Below are 13,529 nucleotides of genomic sequence, written 5' to 3' on the forward strand. Positions count from 1 at the left end.
TTGTGAAAAACCCTAAATAGCGTTCGAACGGTAACTGTAGCATGAAAATCACCGGCGGTAGATAGGCTAAAAGTGAGAACAACCAATAAGGACAGAGAAGCAGCATAAAATAAAGCATTTTATTGTGTTTCACAAATTTTCCACATGACCTTGTGGAGGACTAATCAGGCTGGGATCTCAGCCGAAGAAACGGTGTGACGAATGAAACAAACATTAATGCTCTGGTGCACGGCAAAGTCCTTTTTACTTTTTCCTTGCCTAGCTCCGGGGATTTTCGTGCTACAGGTGCCATTCCAATGCTATTTAGTGTTTTTCTTTATGAAGATCGCAGTCCAATACAAAAAACTTGGTGTTGCCATTTGATATTTTCAAAATTTTCTCACTGTAACCGTAACTGTTAGAGTGACACTGTTGTTTTCCATATCATTCTTGAGCGCATACCTCAAAATACCTTATGCCAAAATTTCATTCAGTTTCTGTGAATGGTATGATAGTTAGGGGCCCATATGTCGGGATAGTTTTTTTATAATCACCCCGTATATTAGAAAGCACATGCTTTTCAGAATGAAACTCTTTTTGACGTCACCCGATTCATCACGTGACCCACTCGAACGGGAAGAAGCTGAAGAAACGGTGTGACGAATGAAACGAACATTAATGCTCTGGTGCACGGCAAAGTCCTTTTTACTTTTTCCTTGCCTAGCTCCGGGGATTTTCGTGCTACAGGTACCATTCCAACGCTATTTAGTGTTTTTCAGTATGGAGATTGCATTCCAATACAAAAAAACTTGGTGTTGCCATTTGATATTTTCGAAATTTTCTCACTGTAACCGTAACTGTTGGAGTGACACTGTTGTTTTCCATATTATTCTTGGGCGCATACCTCAAAATACCTTATGCCAAAATTTCATTCAGTTTCTGTGAATGGTATAATAGTTAGGGGCCCATATGTTGAGATAGTTTTTTTATAATCACCCCGTATATATTTACTTCTTATTTACATTATTTTTACTATTCAATATTACTTTATTTTACTACTTAATTTGGATTATATTACTTTATAATTTACTTGTTATATACAGTTTCACTGTGTTTATTTACTTGAATTTTAATTGTTGTAAGAGTTATTTGATGGAGTTGAATTACTATGTTTTCTTAAAAGAAATAAAATGCCACGAAACTACAAGAAAGAGACATTTGGTCCCTTGAAGACCTGAACAATCCAGTATTCGATGTCATGAACAAAAAATATGACTTACCGTGAGGCACAGGAACATTACAGTGTGCCCATCACAAATATATGGGTCATTCCCAAAAAAGGTGAACATTACACATTTTGGAAATGAAAAATTCAAAATTTAATTTTTAAAATAAAATTGATCTCAACTTATAGACAATGACTTGAAGTTTAATAATCCATAAATATTTTTTACATTTATTTTGTAATAATATTTTATTTTTTGGGTTTTATGACTGAAAATCATGGATTTTGTCTGCTCTGATACAAAAACAAATATCACTCTAAAAGTATTATTTCTGCTGCTTTTTATCTCTTAAAACAATGAAATTGACTTATTTCTTACAAAAAGCCCTGACCGATGAAATCAAAAAGAATGTAGTTTCATTTTGAGGATATAGCAGGGGCCCATCTATAATGGACGGATGCCTCCATGTGACATATTCCCCACATAGGCGACACGACATACACTCCCCATCCTTCTAATTAGGAAATGTGTGGTGCTTGTATTGAGAAAACCTGCATTGAAGCAGCCGAAACTGAACCCTATTCAATTGGTCTGTCAGCTGCAGAGGGTGCGGCTGCCTTTATCACAAAAAGAAAAGAAAAAAGACTAAAATACATGTAATAAACGTTTCGAAAAATTTCGAATGTTTTTTTTCTTTTCTTCCCACCTGCTTTCTCTCACAATTTTCCGCACTTGATATGCCCTCCCCCCCAAGGGTGGAATTGACAGGGCTCCAGCCCCGGGGGCCATGGCCATAGCGAGCCTTCTCGAAGCCTCGGTGCATACTTTTTCAAGGTGGGGGGGGGGGGCCTCACTTAAAAGGGTTATGCTAAAAAAAGAAGGAGTTCGTCCCCCACTTTCTCTTTCCATTTTGCAGAATAAAAAACTGTCAAAGATTTTAAGAAATGTGTAAAATAAGTGTACATTTTTTTTGGTGGGGGCCACCCATTTGGCTCAGGTTTCTGGAGCATTGTCCCGGATGCCCCAGCCTAGTTATGAGCCTAAGACAATTACCATCATTTTAAGTTTTTCATGGGTATGAATCCATTATAGGACCCGTGAAAAGTCTGGCTTCGGGGACCTGCTAAAGATCCCTATTATTTATTTGATTCCTTATCATAGGCGCCAGAACTTAAGAGTGGAGGATATTTGAGCCCCACCCCCAATAAATTTTGTAAGGGTGCTGAGCCTCTTGCCATTAATTTTGGGAAAAACAATGCAATGCATCCTGTTTCCTACGTATGCGATCAAGTCCCGTATATACGGAAAGACCAGAAACTTTCAGCATCCTCCTCGACCCAATGTTAATTTCTTCATGTCGGCACCTCTGTTGTGAGGGCTCGAAAAATTTTACCAGGCTTTCGAACTTGTTAATAAGCTTATTCGTTGTCTACTTTACCTCCTTCCACTTTTTTTCTGTTGTCTCATGTCTCCGTCCCCAAGGGTCACATTCAACAAAAGAAGAGATGCTCTTGAGTTTACAGACAGTACAAGCAAGAGAAAGCATTCCCCCCCCCCCCCCAGCGAGATAAGACTACTATTGCCACAGAACAAGATTTCGAAGAATTGAGATTCTAAAGTAAAAAAAATAAAATATTTCGAGCAGATGATTTCTACTATTTAAAGAAATTTTTTGTCAAAAAGTTTTTTCTGAGCCAAGTGTGAGAAACAAATCAACCCAATTTTTTTTTGGGGGGGGGGGGCGAACAGGATCTCCAAAAATATTGGGGGGGGCGAAGGTGGCTCAGGCCCATGGGCTGGATACAAGTTTACGCCTATGCCTCCATCGTTATAATTGGACTGCTAGAGATTTTTAGGGGTTTTGCGGCTGGTCATAAATATCGGAAATTCCCAATTACTCACCAGTTATTCTACTTTGAAGTAATGCGGCCTGATCTCTGGCGAGTACACAAATGTAAAATATGTGTCTGAATCCTGTCCTATTGATATACCCATTGCATCCCTGGGGAAAAGAAGAAAGCCTCCACACAACCAAAAATTTAGAGAAAGAAAAGTGGTGTGGGAGAATGCAGGGAATGCCTCTTTATTGGTGGCTAAAGACTAGCAATAGTTTTAAGGGGGGGGGGGAAATTGCAAAAGCGGATTTTTCATTCTTCCTTTGTTCAAGCATGCCTCCCTAAGGGTGGGGCTGACTGGGCTCTGGCCGTGGGGCCTGGGACAATTTGCATGATTTTTTTGTTTTTCACACTATAAATTCATCATAATTGGACCGTAAAAGATCCCAGTCTAAAGTCCTGCTCTAGGATGTGAGGGCCATGTGTGTTCAATATTTGCGGAAACAATTACAAATTTATGCTTAAAACAAATTTTTATTTCTGAATCTGCGGGTGTTCCGGTCTTTGCAACAAACCGCTTTTCGAAGTCCGACACCATTTCATCAACAGACAGACCTCGGTATAACATCACACCTGAGGAAAGAATAAATATGACTTCTTTAACGGAGTGATTTAATAATGAGTAAATGTTTTGCCAGTTAAGCCAGCAAGAAACTGACATTATAGGCGTGGTGACAGTGCGTTAAGTGTGGTCGAAGTTATATCGAGGTCTTACTGTATTATATCATTGATTCCCAGAGGATGAGCCACATGGCTCTCCCATGAAGGAAGGCCCCACAGTGCTCCTGGCTGGAGTCTTGGGATGAATTTTTTTACGGTTTTTTACCATATAAATTCACTACAGATGGGGGGTTATTGGGAAATCCTGCCCTGATACCCACAAAACATCTCAATCCAGAAGCCAAGTTCGATGACATAGGGGTCCATTGCTAATTTATATTGAATGTACAGTACAAATACAAATACAATGCCACAACAGGCAAATTGCCCAACGAGGTGGCTGACTTAAGAACATCATGGATCCCCGAGCCATTTTTTGGAGGCCCTACCTACTACTGCTACACCACACATGCACCCCCCCCCCACCCCGCGGAACCCCCCAACGAATCGGTACATGCGGGAATGTTTTTGAGAAAGAGTCACAGCGTTTTACATGTTGCACGTTATTTTTCTGCAATGACTAATGAAATACTGATATTCAAATAAAACTCAATTTCTTTCAAATTAATTCCCTGGGCTGATGAAGCCATTTCAGGTCCTCCCAATAAATTTTGTGGGGGGGGGGGCAACACTACAATGCACCCTCTCTCCTGTGCATGCATTCGTATATACGGGACGACCAGCAAATTTCAGCCCCCCCCCAATTTATTCTTCACGTGGGTGCCTCTGCATGCCCCCCCCCCCCCCCACCCTCATTGGTGGGGCTGACAGGGCTCCAACCCGATTCTTGTCATTTTTTGTTTTTCACGCTGTAAATTTACTATGTAGCGGCCCCGCCAAAGATCCCAGCCTACACGCCCTGCTACAGGATGTGAGTGCCATGCCACGGTGTATTGCAATTAAGCTCTTAACCCTCTGACTGCTCAATTTGTGGACCGAAATTGCTTCAAAAATTGTGTAATTTTTTTCACTCAAAAAGTGAAGTTTGAGCGGTAATACCACGTGCCTTCAAATGCCGCAATTTAATGGACAACTAACGACATCTGTTGGCCAAAACGTAAATGAAAAGTCTAATACTGTGTATACTTTATTTCAGTGGTTAAATGGGCGAAAAACGGGATGCGCTCCTCAATAAAGGAAGAAAAACACATGCCCACGGAAATCGCGGGATGAGCAGATTTTGCTACATTTGAGTTGCCCGTGGAAATCGCGGGATGAGCAGCCAGAGGGTTAATGGGGCAATTTATGCAAATGAATTTTATTTATCAATTAAATTATTTTTGCGGTGAATAAATACCCAAAAGTATATTTTTTATAGTAGGGTCATTCCATTTCAAATCACCCGGCAAAATGCCAAAACGACACCCATAGTCTCAGATTTCAATGATTTTTTTTATTTGTTGCATTCAACATCCTTATTAACCGTGTGAAATATTATTTGAATATCTCTATAACATTTTGAGAAAAAAAATGTTGAAATTTATCAAACACTGATGCAGATGACATTTCCGAGACTCAATTTTTAAGCGGCATTGTTTGAGAAAATAAAACTTTTTCAATTTTCAATATATTCAAGTGAAATTTTCACTAAAGTGTTCACAAAAACATACAGAATATGAATAAAAATAATTCATACACTTACATTTGAAAATTTACATGCAAAAAAATTATGTAAAAACTTTGTTTTTGTGGAATTTTTCACTAGAAAAAAAATACAATTTTTCAAACGTATTTTTAGACCAGAGGCACAGCAGTTACCAAAACAACTTTTATTTTAAATTTCTCCTAAATATATGAAGTAAAATACTGGAGAAAAAAAATAATGGTTTTTTGACCGTTAATATGTTTATTCTGGCTCGCAACACAAAATTCATCGAAATCGACTGGATCGCTCCGATTTCAAATCATTCAACTAGATACTGAAATGCAACCCATCATCCGGATTCCAATTATTATTTTTTATTTATTGCTTCTACCATGCTTGTTGACCATGCAAAGTTTCATGTACATATCTCAAAAACTTGTTGAGAAAAAAAAATGTTTTCTTACCTAAAAGTGTAGATTAAAAAAAACCTTTCAGATTCCGAATTAGAGGATACAGATATATGTGAATCACGTGCTAATGAAAATGAACATCATGGATGAAGATTGTATTGTTGAAAATGATCTAGCATCAACAGTTACAACTGATGTATGTGAAGTGCTAGTTAATTTTTCAACAACGAGGATGGGGTGTTAGAAAACTCCTAAAACGTGTTCTTAAAAAGATGTTGGGCAGAAAAAAAGGCAAAACAGTTTTGAGCAATCCGAAAAAAAATTATGGCATGGAACCTCGGCTCTAAATTCCATTGGAAAAGATTTACCATATGACCATTATAGCACGTTGGATAGTTCATTCAGAATTGCGAGAAGTGGATCGTATTTCGCATTTGAATTCCGAAGAGAAGTGACAATCGACATTTAACGAACAAAGGAGAAGTTAATTATTTATCCAGGTGCACGTTGTCAACTGAAAAAAAGATGTCAGGTCATTTGATGGCCATTATATTGTGTCCGCGAAGCGAGGACGGTATGCGGTTTGTCAAAAATATGTATAAATGCTACCAATGTGATAAATGGGTCGATCAAATATATATATTCTTTTCTTTTATCACTGACATTAAAAAAATTTTTGAATTTTCTGCACACAAATACACACTTTTATGTTAAAAAAGCCAGTATAAGTTAAGAATTTGTAGTAAGAAATAAAAAATTTCGTGTGATAACTGTACTCCAAAAATCAATAATCGTGAGAATATAGGCGATACTACTTTTCGCTTTCAACTCTCCCCAAGTGTCAATTTTCCATTTATGGAACATAGTGAAAAACTAAGAAAAAATTTTTTTCTTCAAATTTCAAAGTTGATCTATGTATAGGCATGCAAAAGGACCCCAAATTCCAAAACAATAAGTGACTTTGTTCATAGTTTGGCCTTTAAACAGTTAAAAACCTTAATATATCTTCGCATCCGCCAGCTGTTAAAAACCTTCTTATGGATAGCGGAGTGACATCCTTCTCGGATATTGCTGTTATTCTTTCAACCTCATTGTCTTGATATAAAAATATCATGAAATGCTTACATATATTTAAGACAGACATTTTCTGCACCATTTATCATCCATTCCTTAAAAGTTTTTTTATTAAAAAACTTTTTTTAGATCTTGTTGGGACGTTGTGGGCTGTGCGTTTCACACACCCCTGGTCTAGACATTCTTTCCAATCTGCATGTATCAGACACTGAAATGAGCTAACCAAATCACAAATAGACAGAACCACCCCATACGAACTCAACTATGTTGTGTACTGTTAGTTGGTTGTGTACATAGTGTAAAATAAGAATTTCAATATCTCATCTTCCTAAAAAGTTCTCATTCATCTAATTTTTAAGCTCTTCATTTCAGCCTTTGTTAGTTTGTCTTTCTTATACCACTCCTTGGCGTTTTAAAAAACTTTCCTTTAAATTTTAGGCAGTATTTGGAATAAACCAAACGATTTTCCATAGAAAATTATGGAAAATTAAGTTTTGGCTAACAAACAAGATCCAGAATAAATTATCTTTGATAGCCAAGACAGCACTGTATTTAATATAGATTGATCTTGTTCTTCTGAATATGATCCTTATTGAATCTCGCTTTTACCAGCGTACCAGGAATAGATCAGACTCCCACATTAAAAAATGGTGTCTGGTGTTCCCAATTTTTACAGCATGCCAGCCAATGCGGGGGGGAATACGGTATAATAAAAGAACCTTTCAATTTTGCAAGCAATATTTGAAATGTAATTATTCTGGCTTTTGGACCAAAAGTACTTTTTAGAGACCAATGCATTACTTTTAGAAATGCTACAAGAGAAGAATTATCAACCCCGTTCGAGATACAAAATACCTCCCAATAATATATATAGGGGCTACACAGCTAACACAAAAATTGCCAAGATTAAGTGAGACCAGTTCTTGAAAAACTGTTATGCCAGGTGTAACATTTTCATTAGCACTTCTCCAATGAAAGAAAAGTAAAATGATTGTACAAGAAAACTTTGATACATGACAATTTCAAACTTAATCTGTCAAGTTAATTGCATAAAATTTTCAATGCCCCATTTGGCTGCACAGGAACTTAAGAGAACATACTATTTACCAACATACATTCAGCACACTCGTATTTTCTAGAAGAAAAAAAATTACCAATTTGACATTCTATAACAGACTGTAATTCTTTTAAAATTGTTCGTTGCACGATTTGTAAACGTTAAGAAAAATAATTGGAAGAGAGGGAACACTCAACAACAGACAACATCTCAGTTCATTCATAGTCATTAAATGTATGATTCGGGTGGCCATACGTCCCGTATTTCCCGGGACAGTCCCAGTATTTTCTGGTTTTTTGGTAAAAACCAGAAAATCTTTCTGGCAAAGTCTTTTTGGCAAAAGTGTCCCGGTTTTTTCCGTATTTTACACAAAGCCTACTTGAATATTTACTTATTACTGAAATCAAAGATTGACATTATTTTTCAACTCATAAATTATTTTATGATAATAACACAACTAAAGAGAATATTAATCTCCCACATTCGTCTTGGTGAACGTTTTTCTTCGTTGAATTCATTTTAATCCACTTCAATTTGCAGTAATGGTTCATTTCCCACCATTTTTATTTTTCCGTAATTTCAACAATATTTGGCAACTTTGGTTTTGGCGTCATTTTTGGCAATAATTAGCGATGTCCCGTATTTTCCCGTATTTGGAATCTTAATGTCCCGTATTTCTCTCAAGGGAATATGGTCAGTTTATGTATGATGCAATTTGTGACATAATTGGCCATACGTCCTGTATTTACTGGGACTGTCCCGACTTTATTGCAAAATGTCCCAATTTTTAATTTAGTTTACTTGAATGCTTATATTTGTTATTTTCATCAAAAACGTTGACACGTGTAATTTTCGTAACTCAATAACTATGAGTTGACGAGTTGACATTATTTCCAGTGGTATACGCAGTCTATAACAAATATATGGAACCACAATTGAAATTGCGATCAGGGTCCTCGACAGGGGGACCCCCTAAATTATGTTTCTCCTTAATGGAATCACCACGTTCTATAGCAAATAGTAAGTGTAAATTTTTGTGCTCCACATTCTGCTCGGAGCCTTGGGACAGTGCCCCGATTGCCTCAGCCTAGTTATAGGTTCTTGCGGTTTTTTTTTCAACAATAAATATGATAGAAAATCAAGTTTTTTTATTTTCAATCCAAGAAATACACACGGAAAATAATATTTTTTTCTCCCCAGAGAAGGGAGTGGCAAGTAAGATGAGAAGGTAACGTAGCAACAGGGCCGCAAATGGGGGGGAGCAGGCGGGTCTGGTGCCCGGACGCTGAACCAGCAGGGGGTGCCGAATTCACCCTTTAACTGCTTCTACATTACAAGGGGCGCCAAAATGCCGACTTGCCCCGGGTGACAAAATATCTAGTTGCGGCCCTGCATAGAAATAACAGGTTTTTGAAGAGTTAATACATCACTGGGCAGGATAGGAAGTGCATCAGCATAACTCTTTTATCAAACATTGATGAGGAGACAATATTTAATAAAAGATTTCCCACCTGATATTGGTTTACTGTCAACTATCTCAAATGATATTGAAATAAATGTATCATCTATATGAACTAACAAATCCAGTGATGTGTCAGTCGAGTCCGGATATAGCGAAGTGGCACGTGAAAAAAATTCGACAGATCCGATATTCGTGAAAACCGATACAACGTAAATATTCGAGTTTAATGAAGAAAACTGACTCCTCAACCTATTCGCGATGACGGAAGAGGTGGTCCTCGAACAGACTTAAATTAAAATTATTTACGTATGTATCACAAACATTAAAGATGTTCACGTAGCTTTTGAATAAAATATTAATACCCGTGTACTGCAAGTCAGTTGTTCTCAAAGTGTGAGTCGCAGCTTCTATGGGTGAGTCACCAGCCTTTATCAGAGCCAAGCTATCTATATTGATGTGTAACTGTTCAGTGATTTGAAGTAGTACTTCAAGTATTAAGGGAGCCGTGGGTAAACCGTTGACTGAGACAAGGGAGCCATGGAATCATGGCTGTAAGGGGTCCATTGAATTGTTATCAATATTTCAATGGTTCTAACGTTTACAAAGACTTTCTTTCAAACCTAGCAAAACTTCGGTCTATCGTCATGGGCAAGTTACTACCGAATGAGTTGTGCCGGAAATGTGGGAGTGTGTACCTAACAGTCTGAGTGCCTATCTAGTGTTGTCTGATTTTCCAGTGCTGCCATCGATATTTTAAATTGTGAATGAAGCGTAATGATTGAATATTTGTACTGTTGTAGGATTGTTGCTCACAGTGGCGCGACTTTTTAACGTGAGATCGACTAGCCTTCACGGCTCAAAGTTGAAAATCAACCAACGCTGTGGCGCATTGGCTTACGAAGAGTGAGGAACTCTGACACAAATCTGTAGTTACGTCGATCCTTCTTTGAGTGGCTATATGGAAATGAACAGAATCAGAGCGTTATCTAAAGCTAGAGATCGCCATCTAGCTATCGCGTTGACAAAACACACCCGAAGTCGATTCTCGCAATAGTACGGTAGTGCATATTCGGGCTTTTTTCTTGAAATACAACTTTCGATTTTATGGAACTTAGTCCATTGAAAAAAAAATCGATCCACCAGTGTGGCTCCCCAAACAAAAACTTGGAAACAACCCGCCCCCTAAAATTTGCGGACTCGAAGATTGTCACCCACGACATATAACCTTCATTGACCCATCCAACCCCAATCTTGCTATAATCCATGTCTGTAAAACTTAAGAGCATCATAAGGCCCCGGGCATGGCCCCCCCACATCCTGAAGCAGGGCCCCTTTATGATGAATTTATAGTTGAAAAAACAAAATGATGAAAATCATCCCGGACCCCAGGGCTGGAGAATTGTCAGCCCACCCCTTGTGGGGGCCACGGCCCCAGACCGAGTGATGTTATAGGACTCACACTACCTGATTGCAAGTACCAGAAGTATAAGGCCTAATTTACATACATACTTTACTTTCGGAAATAATATACAATTTCATATATACCAACCAAATACCATAACCCAATTTAATATTTTCGTACCCCTCTATTTCTCAAACAATCATCACTCGAACTCCTTACCCCCCCTCCCACCTTGTCATTAAAGTCAGCAAACGCGAACCCACCGCCACCGCGAGTGGTGACGTATTACTTGAAAATATGACACCCCTTGTATCCCATATATATAAATATGACCATTCGTTATAACGATATATTCAACATTATTTTAGTATTGCATTGCAGGTTCACTAGGACGGAATTGAATTCGTTATAACCGATAAGCATCCAACTGTTTGTTTCTGTTTTTGTAGGCTGATGTTCACATATACGGTATTAAGATATTTGTAGCTCCCACTGACTACCTTATTAATGACTACCTTATACTAACTCATTTTCTAATTTCTTTATGAAATCATAAAGTATAGCCTATACGTAAATTTCAGCAATTGAAACTGCAGTATAGAAAGCATCAGCATTAATTTTTTTTTCAAATATAGGACGAGGAGGCTAACTTTGATAAAATAAAACTTGATAAAGAGCGACTTTTATCGAAGTTGCCTATTACACTGTGAAATTTTTTTGTCAAACGTATTTTATAAATGATCTTTGAAAAAGAACTTTCATAGTTTAAGGCCGGTATTACACTATCAAAGTTTTATAAAATCCCTTTTATAAAACTTTTATAGTTAATACCGGCCTAAGACACGCATTGCGAAGGTTGTAGGTTCGAATCCCACTAACTCGACTGAGGTTTCTTGTTTTTCTCATTACTATCTTCGCTTTTTTAATGTATGATTAAATGTGATTCATTCATATCACCAGTATCCAATCAAAATAAACATGCTTTTATAAATAAATGTTCTATTTATATTATGTCTGACATGATAGAATCAAAACAGGATGAATCTTACTTGTTTTTTTAAAAATCATATTAAGTTATTGTCAATAGTACACAGCCCAAGAAATTTTAAGGATCAAACCCCTGTTAAAGCAGAAAAAATTCAAATAGAAAATACATAAAACTTAATTGTTTCAATATTTAAATTGCAAAGGTGATTAATAAACTAAAAAAGTAAGGGTTTTAACGCAGATTTCGCATGAATAGCTAATATGAAATGACTTATAAAATTTATTTTTTTGTTTCATGGATTTTTTTTTAATTATAAAAAAATCCATGTTTATAATTTTTTTCAAGGAAAACTCATTTGTTCTTGATGATTATATCCTTGTAACAGAAATTTTATGTTAAGTTTACGTAACAGAATGCACTTCTTTCAAATGTTCCCTGTAATCACAAAATGTTCTAAACTTTGCAGAACAGTTCTCTTCAAAGCAAGAAATGGAACCTTCACATAAAATTTTGTGGACATACCTCACGTGTTTCCTTAAGAATGGGGGGGGTGGGGAATTTAATTTTGAAATGCTTTTTTTACAGACGCCACAAATTTCTCTCGCCAATATGACATACAAGTCCTTTATACATTCTAGAAACCTTGATACAAGTCGCCAAGCAGGACAAGTCACAGCTAGAACTCCTTAATACACGAAGAATATATGAAGGCGTCTTAGTCACAGCTAAGCGAGGAAGGGAGGGGGGGGGGTATGATTAGCTGATGAGGGAGTGACGTCAGTATAAACGTACTGACGTGGTTTCATTAGTTTATCATATTTGGCAAGAAATTATACTTTTCAATCTTAGAAACAAGTCGCCAAGATGACCTTATGTTGCTATCTTTCAAAACAGAACTGTATCTGGAAATCTCATGACCATGTAATCAGTATTTTACGGAACAAAATTACGTAGAACTCAGAAAATCGCAAAATTTCCCCCGTCATTTCTAGTAAAAATACGCATTTTGTGGATTTTCGTCTTCGAGAGAAAAAAGTTTTTTTCAAACCGTGAATTTTTAATTCTAATGAAAATTTCCCATCCATGAAATTTCTCGTTTTGAGATATTGGTTGCATTCAATACTACTGTGCTGTTGTTTCATACATGCTCGAACCGTGGCCAACTGTGGTCCTCAGACTTATCTGATGTGCCTGCGACCTCAAACTTAATTTTGTAAACATTTTCAGATCACTTGAGTGACCGCCGCACAGTTCAGAGCACACTTAAACGGTCCGTGGCACATTTACAGAGAACTTGAATGGCTCTTGGAACAGTTTAACATCAATCAATCTAGTGACCCGCGATATATACACAGATCACTTACCTGCGGCATGGTCTAGAACACTTGAGCGAACCCGACACATTTCCAGATCATTTTAGTGATCCGCGGCACATTTTAGATCACTTAAGGGGCCTTTGGAACAGTTCACATCGCTCAAGTGGCCCGCGACACATTTTAGATCACTTAAGGGGGCCTTTGGAACAGTTCACATCGCTCAAGTGGCCCGCGACACATTTACAAATCAGTCAAGTGACCCACGACATAATTACAGACCACTTCAGTGCGGCACAGTTCCAGAGCACGTAAGCGGCCTGCGGTGCAGTTCCACATATTACTCGTGGCTCAGCTCCTGATCACTCAAGTGGCCCACGCTATATCTCCACATGAACTAAGTGGCCCGTGACACATTTCCAAATCAACGAGGAAGTCGAGCTCTCCTAAAGATTGAGTATCCTTGCATTACAGTAAT

The 13,529-nt window shown here is 37.6% G+C and overlaps 1 protein-coding gene across 5 annotated transcripts in view; it reads right to left on the reverse strand.

Annotated features, from left to right (window-relative positions):
- kel (kelch protein) overlaps window positions 1-8,122 on the reverse strand; it is a 232,126-nt gene extending 224,004 nt beyond the window's left edge. For 2 of the 5 annotated variants that reach the window (XM_089239609.1, XM_089239606.1), the window contains exon 1: window positions 7,984-8,104. In XM_089239609.1, coding sequence (XP_089095735.1) covers window positions 7,984-7,994 — 11 coding nt within the window. In that variant the 5' untranslated portion in view covers window positions 7,995-8,104. Of the gene's footprint in view, window positions 1-7,983 lie in introns of all 5 variants that reach the window. The other 3 variants (XM_089239608.1, XM_089239605.1, XM_089239607.1) reach the window with 3 other exon arrangements.
- Window positions 8,123-13,529: the final 5,407 nt, after the last annotated feature.

Source organism: Pholcus phalangioides, unplaced genomic scaffold (genome assembly GCF_987345545.1).
Source record: "Pholcus phalangioides strain wild (caught in Gottingen) unplaced genomic scaffold, Ppha-v1.0 ptg000011l_1, whole genome shotgun sequence".
Taxonomy (NCBI): domain Eukaryota; kingdom Metazoa; phylum Arthropoda; class Arachnida; order Araneae; family Pholcidae; genus Pholcus; species Pholcus phalangioides.